The following is a 25,779-nucleotide window of genomic DNA, read 5'->3' as shown; positions in this document are numbered from 1 at the left end:
ATGCACAGCTAATTTTTATTTATTCATTTATCTTTTGAGACAGGGTCTCAGTCTGTTACCCAGGCTGGAGTGCGGTAGCACAGTCTCGGCTCACTGCAACCTCTGCCTCCCAGATTCAAATTCTCCTACCTCAGCCTCCCAAGTAGCTGGGATTACAGGCACTTGCCACCACACTTGGCCTATTTTTTTTTATTTTTTGTAGAGATGGGGCTTCACCATGTTGGTCAGGATGGTCTCAAACTCCTAACCTTATGATCCACCCATCTCAGCCTCCCAAAGTGCTGGGATTACAGGCATGAGCCACCTCACCCGGCCTAATTTTTTTATTTTTTGTAGAGATGGGGTCTCCCTATGTTGCCCAGGCTGACCTCAAACTTCTGACCTCAAGCAATCCCCCCTCCTTGGGCTCCTCAACAGATGTTTGTTGAGTGTCTTCTAGCATATGCTGGGCACTTCGACGCTAACCCTGTGGCTGTGGCCCTGCCTCCTCCCAGCTGCCCCTGACACCCACGTCCTCCCCAGTACTGTGCAGGAAGGGAGCCCCAGTGACAGAGGAGCTCAATCCCCGCACAGCCACTTGGTGGCTCTGCTGTTTTGGACAAGTTAGTTAACCTGAGTCTTAACTCCTTCACTCATCCTGCACATGTTTATTGAGCATCTGCTATGTGGAACCTACATTCTAGCAGGGGAGGCAGAGAGTGTGTAGTAACCTCAGTAAGCAGTGGGGTGCAAATCATGTTTGGAAGTGACCCATCCCATGGAGCTGGATAAGGTGGATTGGAAGTTGGGGCGGCTATAGTGGGCAGGGAACAGTATAAAACAGGAGGGACAGAGCCAGGCACGGTGGCTCACTCCTATAATCCCAGCACTTTGGGAGGTCGAGGCAGGCAGATCGCTTGAGACCAGGAGTTTATGACCAGCCTGGGCAACAGAGGGAGACCCCATCTCTACAAAAAATACAAAAATTAGCCAGCTGTGGTGCCATACTCCTGTAGTTCCAGGTACTCTGGAGGGCTGAGGTGGGAGGATCATTTGAGCCCAGGCAGGTTGAGGCTGCAGTGAACTGTGATCGTGCCAATGAAGAATAAATAGGGTTGGCCGCACTGAGAAGGTGACATCGAGGCTGGGTGTGGTGGCTCACACCTGTGATTCCAGGACTTTGGGAGGCTGAGGGAGGTGGATCACCTGAGGTCAGGAATTTGAGACCAGCCTACCCAATACGGGAAACCACATCTCTACTAAAAAATTAGCTGGGCGCATTGTTGCGCACCTGCAGTCCCAGCTACTTGGGAGGCTGAGGCAGGAGAATCACTTGAACCCAGAGGCAGAAGTTGTAGTAAGCCAAGATTGCATCACTGCACTCCAGCCTGGTGACAGACAGAGACTCTGTCTCAAAAAATAAAAATAAAAAGAAAGAAGAAGGTGACATCGAGCAAAGGCTTGAAGGAGGTGAGGGAGAGAAGCACGCAGATCTGTGGACTCCAGGCAGGGGCTCCAGTGAGTGCAGGGTGCAGCCCAGGGCATTCTTACCAACCGCCTCTGCAGTGTGAGCTGTGCTCTTCGCCTTGCTCTTAATCCCTGCCTGGTTGGTCTATGTCTGTGTGTAATTTGTCTCTAAGGCCAGGGACCATGTCCTTCCACTTGAACCCACCCACCTACAGAGTGGCCCAAGTAAAACTGGATGTCTATGGATGGTGGGTCCAGACTAAGGCAGGATTTCTGGTCAAATAGAGCCCAGGAGCTGGGACAGGCCCTCCACATCTCTTCCCAGAGGTTCCCAGATGGTGGTGGTCTTGTGCCTCCCCAGGAAGTTTCTCTAGTTCTTGGTAAAGTGAAGGGAACGTAGGGTCAGTGTGGTGAGTTGGGCCTAGGCTAAACGGATTCCATTTAAATATTCAGACATTATGAACTTCCTACTTTTATGAAACGTTCTTTTCTGAACTCATGGCAACAGTCAATGGTCATTGTTAAAAAAATCTTTACTTGGCAAAATAAAAACTTGGCACTCCGATACTAGTGTGCCCCTACCACCCCCCTTTAAAAATGTTTCTTTTCTGCATGACCCCCAAAATCTGGGAATCACTGATCTAATACGTCCCTCCACTGGATAGATATGGGATCTGGGACCCTGGGAGGTGCCTGGTTTGCTCAGGCACAGACAAAATTTAATTGTCCTCCTTTCGGGCAGAGGATGGGGTCGGGGAGCAGTGCCGAAGAGCTGTGAGAGGGAGCCAAGAGGAAAGGAAGTCCTCGACAGAGCCAGCTAGGAGGAGGGTGGCCTCCCAGGCTGCCAAGGAAGGATCCAGCGTCAGCTAAGTGGAGGCAGGGCCGCGCCTGGTGCATGGCAATGAGGCCTGAAATGAGGCTGTGGCCAAGTCAGCGAGACCCCATAGGCCCTGGGACTGCCCTTTGCCCAGGTGCAGGAGGCCACAGGTCCTGGAGTCAGATAGACCCAGGTTCGAAACCAACCTTCCTCAGCTGTCCATGAACATTCTTTTTTTTTTTTTTTTTTTTTTTGAGTTGGAGTCTGGGGCCCAGGCTGGAGTGCAGTGGCGCGATCTTGGCTCACTGTAACCTCCACTTCCCAGGTTCAAGTTATTCTCCTGCCTCAGGCTCCTGGATAGCTGGGTGAGTGCCACCACACTTGGCTAATTTTTGTATTTTTAGTAAAGATGGAGTTTCACCATGCTGGCCAGGCTGGTCTCAAACTCCTGACCTCAAACGATCCGCCCACTTTGGCCCCCCAAAGTGCTGGGATTACTGGCATAAGCCACCGCGCCCAGCCTGTCTATGAACTTTAGATGCGGTATTTAACCTCTCTAGTTCTCATGTTTTAACTTATGAAATAGGAATAATAGTGGCTGAGAGGATTTAGTGAGATAGCATAGTGCAGGCGTCCCCAAACTTTTTATACAGGGGGCCAGTTCACTGTCCCTTAGACCGTTGGAGGGCCACCACATACTGTGCTCCTCTCACTGACCACCAATGAAAGAGGTGCCCCTTCCTGAAGTGCGGTGGGGGGCCGAATAAATGGCCTCAGGGGCCGCAGTTTGGGGATGCCTGGCATAGTGTCTGCCACAGCCAATGTTTTACCAAAAGCTAGAGGGCAGCCAGACACTCTCCCAATCCAGTGAGGGAAGCCCCGTTGCCAGATAGGTTTCTCCTATGGTCAAGAGGTGCTGAGTTAATGCGGAGAAATTTGAGCCACAGAAGAGACCATATTATGAGCCTCATACTCATAATCTTATCTGATGCTCATTGAGAGCTGATCCATGAGTCCAGTGGCCAACGAGTGGGTACTACTGGGCCTATTTCACAACTAGTAAGAAGGGAGACAGATCCAAACCCAGATTGCTTTATAGTCATTTAGCTCTTGCCATCCTCTATTCTATTTGAAGCCTCTTAGGGGTTGACAACAATAGACTAGGAAGGTAGTGAGTTCTCTGTCCTAAGAAATATGTAAGAACAGGGTTGGCCATCATGTAGTAGGAAACAGGTCAGGCGTGATCAACGTGGGTGACATTGCACATCATTTTAAACAGCAGCTTTTTAGAATTTCAGGATAAGAATGTGAGCCACTGTACCTGGCCAGTAGCTACCTACTTTGCAGGTGATGAAGCTGAGGCTCATAAGGCAGAGGTTTAACTTGGCTCCATCTCATTGACAGCCTGCATCCTTGGCCCCTACATTTAAAGGTGGGCAGATTGCAGGTGTTCGTCTGGCCTGGCCTCTGACCTTAAAGCCAAAAACTTACCATATTCACCATGGTCTCCCCTGCTCCCTCGGGGCCTAGCACAGTGCGGTGTGCACTATGTCCCCCCAGAATGTTGAATGAATGAATGAATGAATGAATGAATGAATGGAGGAGCAATGTCCAGGTCCAGTCAGCTCAGCGATAAACAATGGAAGGTCCACTGACCAGGTGCGGTGGCTCATGCCTGACCTCAGCACTTTGGGAGGTCGAGGCGGGCAGATCGCATGAGGCCAGGAGTTTGAGACCAGCCTGGCCAACATGGTGAAACCCCATCTCTACAAAAAAATACAAAAATTAGGCCGGGCGCGATGGCTCATGCCTGTAAACCCAGCACTTTGGGAGGCGGGCAGATCACCTGAGGTCAGGAGTTCCAGACCAGCCTGCCCAATATAGTGAAACCCCATCTCTACTAAAAATACAAAAAATTAGCCAGGCATGTTGGTGGGTACCTGTAATCTCAGCTACTTGGGAGGCTGAGGCAGGAGAATCGCTTGAACCTGGGAGGCGGAGGTTGCAGTGAGCCGAGATCACGCCACTGCACTCCGGCGGGGACAACAAGAGCGAAACTCTGTCTCAAAAAAAAAAGAAAGATAAAAATACAAAAATTAGCCGGGCATGGTGGTGCACGCCTGTAATCCCATCTACTCAGGAGGCTGAGGCACAATCTTTGAACCTGGGAGGCAGATGTTGCAGTGAGCCGAGATCATGCCTCTGCACTCTAGCTTGGGCGAGTGCGACAAGAGCGAGAGACTCCATAAAGAGGGGGTATTTGCAGAGTTCAAGTGGTAGGAGGGGAACGTGCCCTGTGCTTCCTCATCTGAAGACAGGTTCCAGGGCCACTGGAAGGTTAGCCACAAGGTGCATAAGGTACCTGGCACTGCGCCTGGCAGGTGCTCCCTCACTTGTTGCTTTTGGCTTTAAGGTCAGAGGCCAGGCCATATGGACACCTGTAATCTGCCCACCTCTAAATGTAGAAGCTAAGAATGCAGGCTCTCAATGAGATGGAGCCAAGTTAAACATCTGACTTATGAGCCTCAGCTTCATCACCTGAAAAGTAGGTATAATCATAGTAGCTACTGGCCAGGTGCAGTGGCTCACATCTGTAATCCCAGCACTTTGGGAGGCCAAGGTGAGCAGATCACTTGAATCCAGGAGTTTGAGACCAGCCTGGGCCACATAGTAAAACTTTGCCTCTACAAAAAATAAATAAATAAATAAGCCAGGCGTGGTGGCACGCATCTGTAGTCCCAGCTACTCAGGAGGCTGAGGTGGAAGGATCACTTGAGCTGGGGAGACAGAGGCTGCAGTGAGCTGAGATGGCATCACTGCACTCCAGCCTGGGTGACAGAGCAAGACCCTGTTTCAAAATAATAATAATGGCTCCCTCTTGGGACTCCTAGGAGATGTGGAGATCATGTAGGTAAGGGCTTCACCCTGGAGGCCACTGTTAGTGTCCAGTCCTCCCTACCCTGTCCATCTGGTTCTGAAAGGACTCATTTGAGTCTCTCCAAGCATCTGAAGGGAAGGCAGGCCAGGGATGAAAACCCCCATTTTACAGGTAAGAAAACAGGTGAGAGGGTAAGTGTATAGTCATCTTCCAGCTAAAGCAGAGACAACAAATCCACACTCTCACTGGATTTTTTCTCTTTTTCTCTTTTTTTTTTTTCTTCTTAAGATGGAGTCTCCCTCTGTCACCCAGGCTGGAGTGCAGTGGCGCAATCTCAGCTCACTGCAACCTCCACCTCCTGGGTTTAAGCTATTCTCTTGCCTCAGCCTCCCAAGTAGCTGGGATTACAGGTGCCCCCCACCAAGACCAGCTAATTTTTGTATGTTTTTTAGAGATGAGGTTTCACCATGTTAGCCAGGCCGGTCTTGAACACCTGACTTCAGGTGATCTACCCACCTCAGCCTTCCAAAATGCTGGGATTACAGGCGTGAACCGCTGTGCCCAGCCTCACTGGATTTCTATACAAACTCAAGAAGCAAATGATTCTCATTTGGTAGATAAGGCAACCGAAGTGCAGGGAGGAATGAATGAGCTCAGGATCACATTCCTAACAAGCTAATGATGGAACCAGGGGCTTGTCTTTGGAGCTCACGACTTCGCGGATCTGAAGCTGGCATGTCCTTGGAGAAGGGGCACAGGTCCCAGCACTGGTAATGAAGCTGCTGGCTGGAGGGCTTAGTCACCCAGAACAAACCCTCTGGGGCCTCCCCGAGCCGCTGGGCAAGCTTCCTACCCACAGGGCAGACAGTGCACCCCTGCCTCCAAGGGCGACAGGAAGCCGGGGTGAACATGGGACAAATGGGCCTCGTGGCACCTGGCTACCTGACAGGTGGTAAGGCACCTGGAACTTGGGACCACGTGTGGGTGACTTCTGTCCCCAACCCCTTGCTCAGCACTGTCCTCTCACCTCCGTAGGAGTTCCTCTGTGACCAGAAGTACAGTGATGAAGAGAACCTTCCAGAAAAGCTCACAGCCTTCAAAGGTAAGCTGGGGCTGCCTGCCCTGCATTCATCCCTGGAGAGGTGGGCTGGCCCCTCACCCTTGCACACAGGACCCCCTAGTCCCACAGGGCTAGGCTGTGGCCCTGTTTCATCCAGAATGCCCTTCTTCCTGGCAGGCTTGGAGACAGGGACCCCCTGAGAGGTGGGGGCAGGCCCCTCCACCTGCTTCCCTGCCCTGGCGGGCCCTGTCACCCCTCGCCTGCAGCCCTGGCCAGGCCCTGCCCCTCTCTCTCCCCTCGCTGCCCGCGGGGCTCAGGCTGGCGCCTGTCCGCCGCTGCCCAGGCCCCGTCACTCCCGGGCCCCGCACACAATCAGCTCTTTGTGAGCAGGCCTTGCCTCTCCCCCTCCCCAGCAGAGTGTCTCAGGAGCCCCTGCGGAGAATGGACGTTTGTGTCGCCGCAGTGGGCAGGGGGGCAGAGTTTCTGCCCATTGAAACCCAGCAGCACGGGATGAAAAGAAAACAGGGCCTGGGAGCCGGTGCGGGGAGAGGGGCCGCATAAAGGTCTCTCTGTTTGGGGCCCTGGCACTTGGTTCCCAGCCAGCACCTCGAAAGGAGAGGAGCCGGGCACATATAGTGGGCGGCACAGCCCTACCTTCCCTGCCGGGGGAGGCACTCAGGCTCAGGGGCCCTGGGCTCTCGTGGAAAGTATCCTGGAGGTTGCATTCCCCTCCAAAGTGTTTGCACTGTGAGCATCGTCGTGGCCCCCGGGCAAAGAACTTGGCAAGTGCTCCTCATATTGCTTACAGTTGTCCCTAGGCTGGTCATGTACGGCTAATGATATTAATAACAGCTGGCTTTTGTTGGAAGTCGGCCTGTGTGAAGCACTTCTCATGCAACGTGGCGGCCTGGAGGGAGATGGTGTGCTTGTTAATGTACAGATGGAGAAACTCGGGCTTGGAGGGCAGGGTCATTGGCATGGGGACACATAAGCTCACTTAGGGCAGAGTTGAGACTTGAACTCATGTCAGTCTGGCTCCCAAGCCCCTGCTCTTAACCGTTACGCTAAGATGCTTTTTACATTAAGAAGAGAGAAGGGAAATAGTAAAAGACAGTCCTGACTCCACCCCATCCCAGCCACCTATAGGAGAGCTGTACAAAAAAGAGCAGTCCATTGGGAGGCCGCGGCAAGCAGATCACCTGAGGTCAGGAGTTCAAGACCAGCCTGACCAACATGGAGAAACCTTGTCTCTACTAAAAATACAAAATTAGCCTGGCGTGGTGGCGCATGCCTGTAATCCCAGCTATTTGGGAGGCTGAGACAGGAGAATTGCTTGATCCCGAAAGGTGGAGGTTGCAGTGAGCTGAGATTGTGCCATTGCACTCCAGCCTGGGCAACAAGAGTGAAACTCCATCTCAAAAAAGAAAAAGAAAGGCCAGCCCATTCCCTTCTCTCTGCATACCAGCGTGGCCGCCCACACGGGTGGCTCTGGGAGGAGGGACGCGTCTCAGGGCTCTGGCATCCTTTCTTCTTGTCTTCAGTGGGATGCTGGGACAGACAGGAAGTTATATCGAAAGGCAGAGGCTGGAGAGGGCTCCAAATCATTCACTCATTTGCTCTCCCGACGCACACCCGCATAGGCACCGGACCCATTCCAGGCTGAGGGCACCATGGTGAACGTACAAGAGAGGCCCTGCCCCGGGTAGCCTGTGTTCTACCCGGGGGGCGTGAGAGGTGGTGGGAGCCTAAGCAGAGAGCAGGGAAATACAAGGTGGGCAGATTGTGGTAGATGCTTTGGTGAGAAGTGAGGGAGGGAGGACAGGGGTGCTTAGCGGTGGGGAGGGGTACAATTTAGAAAAGGCAGGCAGGCAGGCTGGATGCAGTGGCTCACACCTGCAATCCCAGCACTTTGGGAGGCCTAGGCGGGCAGATGACCTAAGGGCAGGAGTCCAAGACCAGCCTGGCCAACATAGCAAAACCCCATCTCTAATAAAAAATACAAAAATTAGGCTGGGCGCGGTGGTTCACACCTGTAATCCCAACACTCTAGGAGGCTAAGATGGGCGGATCACCTGAGGTTGGGAGTTGGAGACCAGCCTAACCAACATGGAGAAACCCCGTCTCTACTAAAAAATAATACAAAAATTGGCCCGGTGCAGTGGTGCATGCCTGTAATCCCAGCTACTCAGGAGGCTGAGGCAGGAGAATCGCCTGAACCTGGGAGGCAGAGGTTGCAGTGAGCCAAGATCAGATCGCACAACAAGAGCAAGACTCTGTCTCAAAAAACAAATGAACAAAAACAAAAAGCCGTGTGTGGTGGCAGTCTTCTGTAATCCCAGCTACTCAGGTGGCTGAGACAGGATTGCTTGAACCCGGGAGGTGGAGGTTGCAGTGAGCTGAGATCAAGCCACTGCACTCCACCCTTGGTGACAGAGTGAGACTCCATCTCAAAAATAATAATAATAATAATAATAATAATAATAATAATAATGGTTAAGAGCATGGGCTTTGGAGCCAGACTAACATGGGTTCAAGTCCCAACTCTGTCCTAGGTGAGTTATGTGTCCTCCCTGAGATCTGTGAGTGACAGTGAGATAGAGCAAGACTCTGTCGCAAAGAAAAAAAAAAAGAAGAAAAAGAAAGGATGGGGAGCCCCAAGGCCATGAGGAAGGGTTGTGAGAATACTTGGGAGAACATTCCAGGCAGAGGGCCAGCGAGCTGGAGCAGGCAGGGAGTGGGCGGGGGCAGCATGGCCTGCAGGAGGGCCTCGGCTCTCTCTGCTAACTGCTTGTGGGGCAGGAGAGACGGTGAGAGCCCTGCTCTGCCAGGGCAGGGGTGACCTGCGGAGGCCCCACGGTCTGTGTGACACATAGCCCGTCGGAACATGCTGAGCCCACTGCTCTGAGCGTCCCCGAGCGTCCTCCCTCAATGCCGGAAGTTTTCCTGATCAAGGAAGTTTAACTCAGTCTGTATGTGAGGTTTGAGCGATGGTCTGTGCACCCTGGGAAACCGTATGTGCACTCTGGGGGCTAGCGCAGGCCTTTCTCCTGGTTTCGGAATCACAGGTCCCCTGTCAGCGCTTCCTGCACCCGGTTGTCCATCAGAACCGCCTGGGATACTGAAAAGCGCGCGCATGCCTGCTCCCACCCTGTCCTTCCACACCCACCAGCCAGAATCCCTGGGCAGGGAATTGGATCTAGTCACTTTGCTACTAACTCAGATGCAGCTGGTCCACACTGCTGGGGACCCGGGAGGAAGCAGCTGCCCTCCTCGTAGGAGGGTCAGAGTGAGCCCAGCCATCTTTCCCTTGTAGCACCTCTAGGAGAGTGGTCCAGGCAGGATGAGCTTTCCCCAGAGACCATGGCTCAGCTGATGGGGCACTCAGGTCAAGACCCTTGGTAGGGTGTGGGAGGCGGTTCGGACTCCTGAGGACAGGGTCAGTTGCCCACTAGTCCCCGCGGGGAGATGCTGCTTCTAAGCTAATGCCAGTTTTTGCTTTGTGATTTCCAGAGAAGTACATGGAGTTTGACCTGAACAATGAAGGCGAGATTGGTGAGTGAGGCGTTGACTGTGTTGAGGGAGGAGGGCATGAGGTGGGTAGAGGGCTTGAGGGATTCTCTGCATGAGTGAGGAGCATGCAGCAGTCCAGAAGGCTGGTGAATATGCTGCGGCTGAGTCAGGCCCTTGCCTTCTGCCCTGGCATCACTGCCCTTGGACTCCTCCAGACGCTTTCCTCCCCTACGGCTTCCCTCCCGACCCATGCCTCAGCCTCCCACCCCAGGTGCTGCGGGGATTCAGGACAGAGGGTGCCACACCTGCCCAGGGCTGAGGACACTCAGGGTGGACAGGCCCTGGGCTCCCGGCTGGCATTTCCATTACCCCGATGCCTGTCCTTCCATCATATGTGTTTTGGCAGTTGACAAGGTACTTTTAGGTATGTTGATTCTCTCCTTATTACATCCTGCTGTGCAGGTACTGGCACTTCCATTCTGGTAGGAGACCATACCTGAACCTTACCAGCAAAGATGTGGCTAAGGCTGGTTTAATTAGCTCCATTTTACAGAAGAGGAAAGCAAGACTCAGAAAGGGGACATGGGCTGGGCGCGGTGGCTCAGGTCTGTAATCCCAGCACTTTGGGAGGCCAAGGCAGGTGGATCACCTGAGATCAGGAGTTTGAGACCAGCCTGGCCAACACGGTGAAACCCCCATCTCTACTAAAAATATAAAAATTCGCTAGGTGTGGTAGCACGCGCCTGTAATCTACCTACTGGGGAGGCTGAGGCACCACTACACTCAAGCCCAGGTGACAGAGTGAGACTCTGGTTAAAAAAAAAAAAAAAGAAATGACTTGCATGGGACACTGGTGGTGAACCAGGGCCCTGCCTTTGGTTTCTGAGCCGTTTTCCCCTTTTCCGTTTCACCCTGCACTGCAGAGTGATGCTCCCACCAGCATTTTCCTCCTCCTCCTCCTCTGTCCTTTCTCTTTTCTTCTTCCTTTTGAATATTGGATCATTTTTTTCTTTAGAAAGAAAATTTTTTGGCTTGTCAAATAAACATATTTTCATCATAAAAAAATTGGGGCAACACAGCAAAGCACAAAGACAAAAAATGCGTCACCCGAAAGCCCACCCCCCCATAGGTGACTGCTACAGACATCTCAGCTCTGTCCTTCCACTTTGCGGTTCATTCTAACCACAAAGGCTGTTTTATACCATTTTTGAGCCTCCTTGAAAAAAAACAACTTTCTATTGGTCAGCCTGGCCAGAAAAAATAAATGAAATAAAACAATGGTGAGTATTTTGAGTTATTAGTGATTTTTTTCTTCTTTTCTTTCTTTCTTTCTTTTTTTTTTTTTTTTTTTTTGAGAGTCTCATTCTATTGCCCAGGCTGGAGTGCAGTGACGCAATCTCGGCTCACTGCAGCCTCCGCCTCCCAAATTAAGCAGTTCTCCTGCCTCAGCCTCCCAAGTAGCTGGGATTACAGGCACGTGCCACCACGCCTGGCTAACTTTTGTATTTTTAGTAGAGATGGGTTTTCACCATGTTGGCCGGGCTGGTCTCAAACTCCTGGCCTCAAGTGATCCGCCCTCCTTGGCCGCCCAAAGCCCTGGGATTACAGGCGTGAGCCACTGCGCTGGCTGATTTTTCTTTTGAAATACGGTTAATGACTGCATTGTAGGAGTGGATTCTAATTTGTTTAGCCGATGCCTTTGTATGGACCATTTGGATGCCTTCCAATTTTAACCGTTATTAATAATCCTGTAAAGAACCTCTTTGTACATGAGCCTTGTTCACTCCCTGCTTATTTCTGTAGAGGAAATCTCAGGAAGTGGACACCATGGGTCAAAGGCTTTTGAAGCATCTTGCCCAACTGCCCGAGAAAGGTCCTGCCAACTTCAGAGCCTGGCAGTACATGTGTAGCCCTTTCCCCCTTTCCTGGAGAAGGCTGCCTGGCTCTCTCTGAATGCCTGGACATCCTGGCACCTTTGGGCCTGGCCCCAGTCCCCCCTGCCCTGCCAGGAGGAGCACGGGCAGCACCATAGCCCCGGCCTCCACCCCACCCCCTCCCACCATCCTTTTCTGACCCATTGTTCACTGAAGAACAATCCGAAGGAAATTGCCTCAGCTCTTGGTGGGAGCTGGGCGGTCAGAGGCAGCACCACCTCGGGCTGTAGTGACATTCTGGGTTCTCCCTTGTTTTTCTTGAATTTTGTTCTTTTGTTGGTTTTCCTGCTCTGTGGGATATTTTTGGTGTCCTCTCCCTTCCAGCCGAGGCGGAGCCCTAGGTCAGCAGGACTGGAGTGGCATGTGGGGAGAAGCCATCTGCCCCTTGGCACCCAGTAGAGTGACGTTCAGTGCCTGACTCTCTGACTTAGCCACACTGGGCATAACTCCCTGGGCACAGGAGAGTAGGCGCCTGGCCCACCTTAAATGTAGGAAATAGCGGAGCCCACAGTCATGGTGTGAAGAATGTGCTCTGGGCTGGTGCCTCCCACATGATGGTCACCTCCACCTGTTCTATCGTTGATGGGAGCAGGGGTTCAGAGAGGTTAAGTAGTGTGTTCCAGACTCCAGAGCCAGGAATAGCAGAGAGCTCAATTCCAGTGCAAGCCCATCTGACTCGAGAAGCCCAGGTCACTAACCACTAGTCTATACTGCCTCCGAAGAGAGCAGGGAGGGTGTGATGGGCTCCTCCTCCCTAGAGGAGTGCAGACACCAAGCTTCTGAGGGTGGGGTGCCTGAGTGGAGCTTTCTCAGCCTCCCCCGCTAAGCCCCAGTGGCTGGTCTTCACTTAGCAGACCTGCTTTTCCTCCGACAGACCTGATGTCTTTAAAAAGGATGATGGAGAAGCTTGGTGTCCCCAAGACCCACCTGGAGATGAAGAAGATGATCTCGGAGGTGACAGGGGGGGTCAGTGACACCATCTCCTACCGAGACTTTGTGAACATGATGCTGGGGAAACGGTCGGCTGTCCTCAAGCTGTGAGTACCTCCTCCCTCCCCTGGGGCCCCTGAAGGCAAAATCATTCTATGCAGAGGCCCCCATCTCTGGGCACCCCAGCCATTCCCCAGGTAGTAGGTAACTTGTGTGACCTGCTGGACATGGTTCTTACTTTTCCTGAACCTTATTTCTTTATCTGTCAAATGGTTTTTGGTTTTTGGTGGTGGTTGTTGTTGTTGTAGTTGTTGTTGTTTTGAGATGGAGTCTCACTCTGTCACCTAGGCTGGAGTGCAGTGGGATGATCTTGGCTCAGTGTAACCTCTGCCTCCTGGGTTCAAAGGTTACAGAACTCGGGAGGCTGAGTCAGGAGAATCACTTGAACCTGGAGCGCAATGGTGCAATCTTGGTTCACCGCAACTTCCACTTCCCAGGTTCAAGCGATTCTCCTGCCTCAGCCTCCCAGGTAGCTGAGACTACAGGCATCTACCACCATGCCCAACTAATTTCCATATTTTTAGTAGAGACAGGGTTTTGCCATGTTGGGGACCTCAGGGGATCTGGCCCCCTTGGCCTGCCAAAGTGCCGGGATTATAGGCGTGAGCCACTGTGCCTGGCCCAGATGGTCATGTTAATATGTACCTTGCAGAGGACATTAACCTATAGCAGAATCGGGCAGAATCAGTACTCAGTAAGCAGCAACTGTGATGACGATGATGGTGGTGGTGGTGATGGTTAATAATAGTGGTAAATCTACAGTGGTAACATTCTGAGCCTCTGTCAAAATTTTCTGAGCCAGAATTTCCTCTTTTTTTTTTTTTTTTTTTTGAGATCTTAATCTGTCATCCAGGCTGGAATGCAGTGGCGCAATCTTAGCTCACTGCAACCTCTGCCTCCCGGGCTCAAGCAATTATCCTCCTGCCTCAGCCTCCCCATTAGCTGGGATTACACGTGTGCATCACCACGTCCAACTATTTTTGTATTTTTAGTAGAAACGGGGTTTCACCATGTTGGCCAGGCTGGTCTCGAACTCCTGACCTCAAGTGATCAGCCCCACCATGGCCTCCCAAAGTGCTGGGATTACAGGCATGAGCCACCACGCCCAGTAGTTTCCCCATTTGTAAAGTAACTCCACTACCCCCACAGGGCTGTTTTAAGTATAAAATAGTCAAAATGGCCCCAAAGGGAGGTAAGGTTTGCATCTTGATGCTATTACTTGCTACCAAAATGACCCTGGACAAGTTACCTTAGGTCTTCGAGTCTCCGTTTCTTCATCTGTAAAATGGGGGTGATAATCATGTCTTCTGTGATGTCCTGAAGGCTAGTGAGATGACACAAAGATTCCAGCCTAGTGTCTGGCTGATGGCAAACACTTAATTCATAGTAGCACATTGTGGGTGCTGCTCCACTGAAGAGCGTTAAAGCAATGCCCTAGACAGTCTCCTTGTCACTTGTCACAGCTGAAAATAACACTCCACCAGGCACAGTGGCTCATGTGTGTAATCCCAGCACTTTGGGAGGCCGAGGCAGGTGCATCAGAGGCCAGGAGTTTGAGACCAGCTTGGTCAATATGGTGAAACGCCATCTGTACTAAAAATACAAAAATTAGCTGGGTGTGGTGGCTCACACCTGTAATCTCATCTACTTAGGAGGCTGAGGCAGGAGAATCTCTTGAACCTAGGAGGGAGAGGTTGCAGTGTGCTGAGATCGTGCCATTGCACTCCAGCCTGGATGAGAAGAGCGAAACTCCATCTCACAAAAAAGAGAAGAAAATAACATTCACTTTGTTTTTATGAAATAAGATTCACTTTTTTAAAAGTACGAACGTTGGCTGGGTGCAGTGGCACACGCCTGTAATCCCAGCACTTTGGGAGGTCAAGGCGGGCAGATCATAGTGTCAAGAGATTGAGACCATCCTGGCCAACATGGTGAAACCCAGTCTCTACTAAAAATTAGCTGGGTGTGGTGGCGGGCGCCTGTAATCCCAGCTACTTGGGAGGCTGAGGCTGGAGAATCGCTTGAACCTGGCAGACGGAGGTTGCAGTGAGCTGAGATTGCGCCACTGCACTCCAGCCTGGGTGACAGAGCGAGACTCCATCTCAAAAGAAAAAGAAGTACCAACGTAAAATATACCTGTCTCATTTTACAAAGGAGCTTGGTAAGGCCCGAGGAGACTAAGTACCTGGCCCATGAGCCCACTGTCCAATCTGACCAGATCTTTTAGCACCCCACTTCCAGGGAGAAACACCGAAGATCAGAGAGGACAAGTGTCTTGCTTGAACCACTCAGCTGTTAAGTAGCAGGGCTGGCATTTGAATCCAAACTGTTGCCCCGGAGGCTGTACTCCGAGCCCCTACCGTCTGCTCTCCAGACTCCACTCTTAGAGCAGTGGGCAGGTTTTTGAAGATCTTTGTGCAGAGGCATGGCCCAGCCTGGCTCAGCCTCCTCCAGGCAGTGTGGTTCAGGGAAGGGCATGGCCTAGAAGTCAGAGCCTGGAGTCGCATCCTGCCTCTGCCCTAGACCGCCTGGGTGGTTCTGAACAGTCACATCGGCACTTTGCGCCTCCGCTTCCTCCTCTGTAAAATGGGACCAGCAGCCCCTTCCTCGGAGCTTCTGTCTTGGGCTTCTGCAAGGATCCCACCGGAGAACAGATTTAAGGACATTCTGTCAGGACCCTGCTGACATCGAGGCTGGGATGATCTTTCCTGGATGAGGGAAGGATCTTAATCTTGCTTTTCTTTTTCTTTCTTTTCTTTCCTCCAACTGCAAACCAGAGTCATGATGTTTGAAGGAAAAGCCAATGAGAGCAGCCCGAAGCCAGCTGGCCCTCCTCCAGAGAGAGACATTGCTAGCCTGCCCTGAGGACCCCGCCTGGACCCCCTGGCCTTTCCGCCCCGCTCCTCCCTCCCCATCCTGCTGCCCTTCTTGACACATTGTGATCTCTCTCTCTCATTTGTTTGTTCATTGAGGGTTAGTTTGTGTTTTCATCAATGTCTTTGTAAAGCACAAATTATCTGCCTTAAAGGGGCTCTGGGTAGGGGAATCCTGAGCCTGGGGTCCCCTCTCTCTCTTCTTCCCTCCTTCCCCACTCCCTGCGCAGCAGGGCTGATATCAAACCAAAAACAAGAGGGGGCAGGGCCAGGGCAGGGAGGCTTCCAGCCTGTGTTCCCCGAGCTTGGAACTGGCACTCTCCATCCTTCCAGAAAGTCTCCGAGCCAAGTTCCGGCTCACTGGCCTGGCTCTGACGAGGACCCCAGGCCACTTTGAAAAGACCCTGGAGTAGGGACAAAGCTGCAGGTCCTCTTAAGGGTTTCCTTGGACAGTGCCATGGTTCCAGTGCTCTGGGGTCATCTAGGACACAGCCACTCAGTGTCCCGCTGCCCCAGCTGATCCCCCCTCGGTCCATACCTCTTCTCGTACTCAACAATGTGACAGAAAGTGGGAAGGAAAGGAGCTTGGCAACGTGAGCCCTTCAAGAAGGTCCCAGAAGGAACCCTCGGCTCTTGCTCCCTGGCCACACCTCTGCAGGCAGCTGAGAGGCAGCGTGCAGCCCTACTGTCCCTTACTGGGGCAGCAAAGGGCTTTGGAGGTAGAAGTGAGGCCAGGGGTCTTGGGGAGACAGGTCAGCTCAGTGCAGTTCCACCTTTCAGGGAGGATACTGAGGGGACCAGGGTGAGAGAATGAGGAGTAAAATGCTCACGGCAAAGTCAGCAGCACTGGGAAGCCAAGACTGAGAAAGACAAGGTTGCTTTTCTGATCCCAATGTGCTTGAAACCTGACTCTACTTCCCTCATTTGCCTTCCCACCCTACTCACATCATTCATTCATTGACTCACTCATTCAGCAGATATTTATTGACCTCGTATTGTAAGCTTTACGCCCGCCCATGTTGTCCTGACGTGTGCAGTATCCACTGTCTTAACTCATCTCTCCCCAAATCTCTGAAAACCTTGAGCTTGGGAATTGGACTGGGGTCACCTGCGTCCTTTCTTATGGACTCACAGGATTTCAGAGCCCTGATGCACCCTGGAGGGTAGCTGGGCCAGTCCTCTCACTTCCCAGGTGGGGAGACTCGTGGCCCACAGAGATTAAGTGCCTTGCCCAAGGTCAGGCTTATCTCCAGAGGGATGTGCCTGGACTGGGGCCAGATGTTCAGGGACCCTGCCGACACCTCGTCTCCAGTCTGGGCTGCCTTAGTTAGTGATGAGAACAGGGAAGGGCTGGGAAGGGGTAACCTCCTAGGTCAGCACTGGGAGAGGGTTTCACTTGCTCTGAAGATCCTGGGTCAGGATCCGCCCTCCGCAGTGCCTCCAAGTCAGCATCAAGCTTCAGGGAAAGACCAGGCCTCTGAAGCTGCCTCTTGTAATTCATGCAGGAAGATGTCAAAGTCAGCCCCATCTTGGCTGATCAGGGAGTTCAGCCTTAACCCCGCCTGTGTTCTGAAGTCTCTTACCCTACCTGCTCAGGACTTAGACACACTTATTCACTGAACATATTTATTAAGCACTTGCTGTCGGCCAGCAGTTAAGAATCCAATCATGAAATGGACAGATTTGTGGAATTGGAGTCCAATAGGAAAGTGAGACCCAGACAGTGACAATGAGATAAATGTTAGGAGGGGGAAGTCTGGGGTGACTTCCCTACAATCCTGGGGGCCTAGCTGGGCCCAGGACTAAGTGAGAGCCTTGGCAGAGCCTTTGCAACACCTTCAGTGGACAGGACTGGGAGATCTTGATGGTCGCAGCCAACGTGGGTTCCCTGCGGCTACTGAGTCATCTCTGATAGCAGACCGAGGGAGGGAAGCAGGTAAGGCAAGGGGAAATGGCCAGGTTAGGTTAACCCCCTGGTTTCAGCCAGTTCAGGAATGAGGTTATTTGGCCATGACTGGCTGGTCTTGGGCTCAAGCATCTGCTTCAAATGCACACAGGCCTAGTTGAAGTTTAAACCCCAGTAAAACATTCCTCCCTGTAAATGGAAAATCCTGCTCCTACCCCATCCCCTGCCCTGTTTTTTTGTTTTGTTTTTTTTTTTTTCCTCCCTAGATCATTAGATTAGAAACTGGCTGTCCTCACCCCTCCTCACTGCCTCTCCTCTCTGGGACAGGCAGGGACCTTTGAGGAAGATAAAGCCTTCCTTAACTACCCATCATATTCACTGTCCCTGTTCTTCACCCAGAGAGGAAGGCAGAACCAATCAGGCTTATTTCAGTAAGTTCTGCAGTTCCACAAGACTGCAGGAAGCCTCCTTAGGGAGGAGAACAAGTGGACGTGGCCCCAGCTTCCAGAAATGGCGGAAAAGAGGGTTTTCTCACTGAATGGGGGTGGGGGCTGGTGTGTTCTGGGAAACCCCATAAGTCACTTCATTTCTTGGAACTCAACTCCTAGGAGGAGAGGGTCTCAAGAGTGATCCCTGGAAGGAGGGTGGGGGCAGTCTGCATTATTTCAGGTTGCGGCTGTTGGCTCTGGGACTCCTCTGGCCAAGGGCTCAGCTTCCTGGGACTTCAGCTATCTTCTTTCTGAAATACCAAATTTAATGTAACCAGTAATGTGAGGACTGCCAAGTATGGCTTTGTCCCTGTGACTCAGAGGAGAGTTTGTCGGGCAAATTCAGGTGGATGAAGTATGTGTGTGTGTGTGCATGGGAGTGTGTGTGAATTGGGTTATCATCTCTACAGACTGGAAATAAACAGGACAAACTTACCAACGTCTTGACTGATGTATTTTGGGATGGTTCTGGGCTCAGCATATTGTGAGCTAGCTAATATAGTAAGAGACGAAATGAGCGTGTCCTGTGCATTTGCTCTGAGACAGCTGAAGTTTATTTACGCCTCACCACCTCTCCCAAGAGACAGGTTCTATCACATCATCCTTGTTTCACAACTGAAAAGCAGGCTTGGATAAGCAATGTGCCGAAAGAAACAGTAAAGGGCACAATCTGCCGCCCCCAACCCCCGCCCCGGAGCCAATCCATGGGGTCCAGGTTAAGAACCTCTGTCCTAGAGCGCTTGTAATTCACTACAGAAATTTATTCTACAAAGGGCTGTAATATCATCAGTCAGCCTTAGCCAGACCATCTCAATACTAGTGCTGCCACCACCACTTTCTGACTGAGGGCCACTGGAGAATTTTCTCAACTTCTCTGTGCTTCTCTTGCCACATCAACTATTATTATGCATATATATACTTTTCTCTGAGACAGAGTCTCACTGTCGCCCAGGCTGGAGTGCAGTGGCACAATCTCGGCTCATTACAACCTCCACCTCTTGGGTTCAAGCAATTCTGCCTCAGCCTCCTGTGTGGTCCACAGTCGTCCGCCCCCACACCCAGCTAGTTTTTGTATTTTTAACAGAGATGGGTTTCACTATGTTAGCTAGGTTGGTCTCAAGCTCCTGACCTCAGGTGATCCACCTGCCTTGGCCTCCTAAAGTGCTTCGATTACAGGGGTGAGCCACCGCGCCCAGCCTATTTTTATTTATTGTTTGAGACAGGGTCTGGTTCTGTCACCCAGACTGGAGTGCAGTGGCGCAATCACAGCTCACTGCAGCCTCGACCTCCTGGGCTCAAGCAATACTCCCGCTTCAGCCTCCTAAGCAGCTGAGCCTACATGTCCAAGCCATCCCTCTGGCTAATTTTTTTTTTTTTTTTTTTTTAAAGAGATAGGGTCTCGCCATGTTGCCCAGGCTGGTCTCAAATTCCTGAGCTCAAGCAATCCTGTCTGCCAAGTGCTGTGATTATGGGCATGAGCCAGCGGTGCCTGGCCTACCTCATCAATTAGATAAATAATAACCCCTAGGATGTCTTCAAGATTACGCGAGATCCCAGATCTGAAGGTTTTTGCAAAGGACTTGGCACAAACTCGTGCGAGGGGAAATGGGTATGGCTCTTGCTCTGGAGATGACTACCTTGATAGGAGCAAAGAAAGTTGCTCTTTGGGTCCCGTTAATCTCCCCTCCCAACCTTCCACCTTCCACCGTTTTTGTTTTGTTTTGTTTTTTAATTGCATTTTAGGTTTTGGGGTACATGTGAAGAACATGCAAGATTGTTGCATAGGTACACACATGGCAGTGTGGTTTGCTGCCTTCCTTCCCCTCACCTGTATCTGTCATTTCTCCCCATGCTATCTCTTCCACCTTTTTTTTTTTTTTTTTTTGAGACAGAGTTTTGCTCTTGTTACCCAGGCTGGAGTGCAATGGCGCGATCTCGGCTCACCGCAACCTCCGCCTCCTGGGTTCAGGCAATTCTCCTGCCTCAGCCTCCTGAGTAGCTGGGATTACAGGTACACACCACCATGCCCAGCTAATTTTTTGTATTTTTAGTAGAGACGGGGTTTCACCATGTTGACCACGTTGGTCTCGATCTCCTGACCTCGTGATCCACCCGCCTCGGCCTCCCAAAGTGCTGGGATTACAGGCTTGAGCCACCGCGCCCGGCCTTCTTCCACCTTTTAAAAGTCGCCTCTGGCGACCCCTCGACCCAGTTTTTCTTAATCTCCCTCCCTCCTCTTGCATAGCCCAAAGCCTCTCTCAAAAGCAGCCCCTGAAAACATCTGTCAAGTTCCTAACTTCTCTGAGTCGGAAGACTAATAGCCAACCTACATCTAAGAGGAAGTGTAAGGTTTCAGAGGAACAAGGGGCATACGTCACTTAGGCGTGGGACGCTCAAGAGGCGACACTGACACTACGCGGACGCGCACTGGCCGCGAAGGCGGGAGCACCGGAACGATCCAGGGCGCAGGCGCGAGGGCCCCACGAGCTGGCCAATGAGGAGCGGCGGCCGGGAGAGCGCGCGTCTTCTACCGATTCCGCGACCTCCCCTGACCAAGCCTAACGTCATCAAAGCGCGCCGGAAATGTTGGGTCAGCTGCGCGCCGCTGGCGCTGAGGGAAGGAAGTTTGCTGTGGAGCGACTTGGGTTCTGCAGGCGAGGCCGTGGGAGGCAGCGTCGGCTGCTTCGATGCGCTGAGGGCGACACGATGGGAGACGAGATGGATGCCATGATTCCCGAGCGGGAGATGAAGGTCAGAGACTAGCGGGGCCCTCCCTCCCTCCTTTAGTCCTGGGCGTTGCCTTGGAGCCCCCTCTGAAAGGCGAAGCGCGGTTGCCGGCTGTCCCGCCTCCTGCTAGAACAGTTGACTGCGTTCACAGCTCTCGGCAGCGCGTCTGCTGCGATAGCGCCACCGAAGGCAGTTTCCCAGTCCCTTCCTGGTCTCGTGCACGCCTCTTGAGTTACTCTAGCTACTTTGCTGTGGCGGTCACAATAGCGGCAGTAACTACTGTTGATGGAGCGTTTACTGTGTGCCAGGCACGGTGGTAGTCATCCCCGCAGCCCTGCGAAGTAGTCGTTAACGAAGAGGAGTATGTCGAGGCTCGGAAAGTCATTGACCTGAAGTCACATGTGACAGAGGGGGCTGAAAGCCGGCATCGTTTAAGACCTTTGCTCTCAGCCGGGCGCGGTGGCTCAAGCCTGTAATCCCAGCACTCTGGGAGGCCGAGGTGGGTGGATCACGAGGTCGAGAGATCGAGACCATCCTGGTCAACATGGTGAAACCCCGTCTCTACTAAAAATACAAAACATTAGCTGGGCATAGTGGCACCTGCCTGTAATCCCAGCTACTCAGGAGGCTGAGGCAGGAGAATTGCCTGAACCCAGGAGGCGGAGGCTGCGGTGAGCCGAGATGGCGCCATTGCACTCCAGCCTGGGTAACAAGAGCGAAATTCAGTCTCAAAAAAAAAAAAAAAAAAGGAAAGAAAAAGAAAAAGAAAAAAAAAGACCTTTGCTCTCCCAGTACTTCCGTAAGGTGGTACGGGCTTGCCTAACGTAGAGCCAGGGAAGGTCATCCGTCCCGCAGAACCTTTAATTGACTGGACGAGGGAGACTCTTTTTGACATCAGGTTATCAGCCTAAAGTCAGGAACCTAAAGCGAGGGCCAGGTGGTCCCAATAATGGCGACGTGGGAGTCCCCAGGGATAACTTCAGGACGGTGTGGTTAAGAGTTCTCATATATGTTCTGAGAGTGAGGGGACAGCAAATGGGCTACATCTGTTTTAAGCAGTGAAAGGAAGTGAGTTGCAGGAATATTTTAGTTGCCTGTGTCAACAGTAAATCACTAAAACGCATTTAGGGAGTAGTAACCCATACCATGTTTAGAAAAGTGATTTTTTTTTTTTTTTTTTTTCTGACAGAGTCTCCCTCTGTCACCCAGGCTGGAGTGCAGGGGCACGGATCTCAGCTTACTTCAACCTCCGCCTCCCACGCTCAAGCGATTCCCCTGCCTCAGTCTCCTGAGTAGCTGGGATTACAGGTGCCTGCCACTATGCCCAGCTAATTTTTTATATTTTTGGTAGAGACTGGGTTTCACCATGTTGGCCAGGCTGGTCTCGAACTGCTGACCTCAAATGATTCGCCTGCCTCAGCCTCTCAAAGTGCTGGGATTAGAGGCATGAGCCACCATGTCCTGCCTAGAATAGTATTTCTTTTTTGAGAATCACCACCTGTGGTGAACCACCTAGTGGGATTGTGTCATATTCCTCAGATATGCTGGGGTAGAATTAAAAAAGGGTTTATTAATAGAACCACAGACCTAGAAGATGGCAATCTCATACTCCCTTTGGCAACACATATAAAATTGGGATAATGCAGAGAAGGCAAGCATGGCTCCTGCACGAGGATGACACACAAATTCATGAAGTGTTCCAAATCAGAAAAAAATCTGGGCCAGGCATGAGTGCCCACTATACTCCAGCCCAGGCAATAGGACGAGATTCCATCTCAAAAAAGAAAAAAAAAGACCACCACGGGTGGTGGCTCATGCCTGTAATCCCAGAACTTTGGGAGGCCAAGTGGGGCAGATCAGCAGGTCAGAAGATCAAGACCATCCTGGCTAATAAAGTGAAACCCTGTCTCTACTAAAAATATAAAAAATAGCCGGGCATGGTGGCTCATGCCTGTAGTCCCAGGTACTTGAAAGGCCGAGGCAGGAGAATTACTTCAACCTGGGAGACGGAGGTTGCAGTGAGCCGAGATCGCCCCACTGTACTGCAGCCTGTGCAACAGCACGAGACTCTGTTTCAAAAAAAGAAAGACAACTGAGACAGTCCTTGGTCTTAGTAATACATATTTTTGTTGTACTGATACTGAATATAACATGTTTCAGTTTATTCATTGAATTGATTTTGTTTTGATTCTTTACAATAGGATTTTCAGTTTAGAGCTCTAAAGAAGGTGAGAATCTTTGACTCGCCTGAGGAATTGCCCAAGGAACGCTCGAGTCTGCTTGCTGTGTCTAACAAATATGGTCTGGTCTTTGCTGGTGGAGCCAGTGGCTTGCAGATTTTTCCTACTAAAAATCTTCTTATTCAAAATAAACCCGGAGATGATCCCAATAAAATAGGTAAGTTCCCTGGTTTATGTTGCAAAGTAGAGAGAGGAGTATGCCCTGGTTTATGTTGCAAAGTAGAGAGAGGAGTATGGTGGCATGATAATGTGTTTCCTTCCCAAGAAGTCACTCTAATGTTAAAATGAATACTACTGTCAGTTTTAAGTTGACTTCCAAGAAGATTAATGGAAACCTGTCTCAGTTTTCCCTTTGGTCCTTTGTATTTCTCTTTCCATGAGTTGTTCCTCTCAGCAGAAGGGGGAAGAATTTACCATTATGCCATGCTTTTGTTTGTGCTCAATTGAACTTGGGCTCTGGCTCTCTGGGCGAAGGGTTTTGTTGGAATGGGTTTTCAGTTGGCACAACAGGACAATCCAAGCTATTGGGAACGTATACTATTTACAGTATTGTTTCAAAGCTATTTTCAACAAGGGTAATAGCCACAGTGAGTTTCTGCAGATTGTATGAGGAAGAATTCCTGGGATACTTAATGGATTGTTATATATCTTTAAGAAAGTTAAGATTTTATCTGTATAACTAGGTGTAGGGAGTGTATGTGTGTTTATGCAGATGCAAATATTTTTTCACATTGACCTGGATAGAGGTTGTGGCTTTATGCTTAGAACATACTGTTTTTTTTGCTTTGTATTTTTTTGTTTTCATAGTTGATAAAGTCCAAGGCTTGCTAGTTCCTATGAAATTCCCAATCCATCACCTGGCCTTGAGCTGTGATAACCTCACACTCTCTGTGTGCATGATGTCCGGTGAATATGGTTCCATTATTGCTTTTTTTGATGTTCGCACATTCTCCAATGAGGTAAGCTACTGTTATATTGTGATATCAACATGAGAACCCTAAGCAGATTTCCTTGTGTTGAATTATAACTTGGAAGCTTCATAGGTTAACCCTTGAAGTCTTTCTCTAGATTAAAATACGGGATTTAAAAAAAAAATGCTTAATTATAGAATTATAAATTTTTGAGACAGAAGGGATTTTAAGAAATTCTTTTATAACACTCTGCCCCGAAGTGTTATCAGGAGGCTTACGTGACTTGCCCAGGTTCATAATAGATAATGTCAAAAATTCCTGTACTTTGGGTCTTTAGCCTCATAATGCAATGTTCTTCCATTCCAAGCAGTTTAAGAATGATAATAGTAATAGTGTGTCAGACTCTGTACTAAGTGCTTTATATGTCTTGTCCCTTGTTCATGTCTACCACCGCCTTATGTAGCAGATACTATTATCTTCATTTTATAGATGGAGAAAGAGGCTCAGAGTTTAAGTAACTGTCCAAGGTGCCAACACTGTTAAGCAGAGCCAAGATTTTAATCTCATGTCTGCTATTTATTGGTTATTTTGCATTTGTGCATTCCCCTGCTGCGAGTCTCCCTGAGCATGTTAGAATAATTGATTGCTGGCTGAGTGCAGTGGCTGACGCCTGTAATCCCAGCACTTTGAGGGGCTGAGGCAGGCAGATCATAAGGTCAGGAGATCAAGATCATCCTGGCTAACACAGTGAAACTCTGTGTCTACTAAAAAAAAAACAAAAAACACAACTTTAGCCAGGTGTGGTGGTGGGCGCTTGTAATCCCAGCTACTAGGGGTGGCTGAGGCAGGAGAATCACTTGAACTTCGGAGGTAGAGGTTGCAGTAAGCCAGGATTGTACCACTGCACTCCAGCCTGGGTGACAGGTGGAGACCCTGTCTCAAAAAAAAAAAAGAATAATTGATTGCCGTTTTCTATGTTGTGTTGAAATTGTCTATAGCAAATAGATATATAAAGCTAAATTTTTTTTACGGTTATGGAGAAAAACTAATTTGAGATAACTTGTATATTTGGTAATTTCCATAGATTATTAAATGTCTCTGCGTTTACTAATTTGTTAACTTAATCCACTTCTGTGTATTTGTTTTAAAAGGCTAAACAGCAGAAACGCCCATTTGCCTATCATAAGCTTTTGAAAGATGCAGGAGGCATGGTGATTGATATGAAGTGGAACCCCACTGTCCCCTCCATGGTGGCAGTTTGTCTGGCTGATGGTAGTATTGCTGTCCTGCAAGTCACAGAAACAGTGAAAGTGTGTGCAACTCTTCCTTCCACGGTAGCAGTAACCTCTGGTGAGTAACAAAGGCTCTCACACTGTAACATACAATAATGGCAGTCTACTTAAGAATTGATTTCTGGAAGTAAAAGTGGATAGCTTTTTGTGTTTTGTGTGTGTGTGTGTGGTTTTTTTGTTTTTTTTTTAAACATGACAGAGGAGGTTAAGAGTGGAGGGTTTTTTGTGGAACTTTGAAAAAATAACAAAAAAAAAGAGTGGAGGATTTTTTTTTTTTTTTTTTTTTTTTTTATGGAGACAGTCTCACTCTGTCACCCAGGCTGGAGTGCAGTGGCATGACCTTGGCTCACTGCAACCTTTACCTCCTGGGTTCAAGCAATTCTTGTGTCTTGGCTACCAAATAGCTGGGATTATAGGCCTGTGCCACCATACCCAGCTAATTTTTGTATTTTTTGTAAACACAGGGTTTCACTGTGTTAGCCAGGCTGATCTCAAACTCCTGACCTCAAGTGATTTGCCCTCCTCCACCTCCCATTACAGGTGTGAGTTACTGCACCCAGCTGAGAGTATTCTTTATCTCCATACTTAATGTCCTTGAAGCCAAACAGCATACATAATTTAACCCGAATATACTTGGGTTCTGGAGAAATCTTTTGGTATAGCTGGTTTAAAACTGTTTTTGAGAATAATTGTTTCTGGATCTATAA

The 25,779-nt window shown here is 50.3% G+C and overlaps 2 protein-coding genes and 1 non-coding gene across 6 annotated transcripts in view; all 3 read left to right on the top strand.

Moving 5' to 3' along the window:
• Positions 1-18,337, top strand: part of AIF1L (allograft inflammatory factor 1 like) — a 28,280-nt gene extending 9,943 nt beyond the window's left edge. For both annotated transcript variants that reach the window (XM_003920873.4, XM_010341402.3), the window contains 4 exons: positions 6,177-6,243; positions 9,712-9,753; positions 12,520-12,682; positions 15,413-18,337. In XM_003920873.4, coding sequence (XP_003920922.1) covers positions 6,177-6,243; positions 9,712-9,753; positions 12,520-12,682; positions 15,413-15,500 — 360 coding nt within the window. In that variant the 3' untranslated portion in view covers positions 15,501-18,337. The remainder of the gene's footprint in view (positions 1-6,176; positions 6,244-9,711; positions 9,754-12,519; positions 12,683-15,412) is intronic.
• A 2,149-nt stretch (positions 18,338-20,486) lies between these two features.
• Positions 20,487-25,779, top strand: part of NUP214 (nucleoporin 214) — a 102,982-nt gene continuing 97,689 nt past the window's right edge. For all 3 annotated transcript variants that reach the window (XM_010341416.2, XM_010341417.2, XM_010341412.2), the window contains exons 1-4: positions 20,487-20,653; positions 22,831-23,026; positions 23,677-23,828; positions 24,932-25,130. In XM_010341416.2, coding sequence (XP_010339718.2) covers positions 20,609-20,653; positions 22,831-23,026; positions 23,677-23,828; positions 24,932-25,130 — 592 coding nt within the window. In that variant the 5' untranslated portion in view covers positions 20,487-20,608. The remainder of the gene's footprint in view (positions 20,654-22,830; positions 23,027-23,676; positions 23,829-24,931; positions 25,131-25,779) is intronic.
• Positions 22,235-22,338, top strand: LOC120360732 (U6 spliceosomal RNA). Its single transcript, XR_005577160.1, has one exon. It is a non-coding gene; the product is annotated as a U6 spliceosomal RNA (small nuclear RNA).

This window comes from Saimiri boliviensis, chromosome 2 (assembly GCF_048565385.1).
Source record: "Saimiri boliviensis isolate mSaiBol1 chromosome 2, mSaiBol1.pri, whole genome shotgun sequence".
Classification (NCBI taxonomy): Eukaryota; Metazoa; Chordata; class Mammalia; order Primates; family Cebidae; genus Saimiri; species Saimiri boliviensis.
The sequence above is the reverse complement of the archived record's forward strand: the minus strand, read 5'-3'. Positions and strand labels throughout refer to the sequence as shown.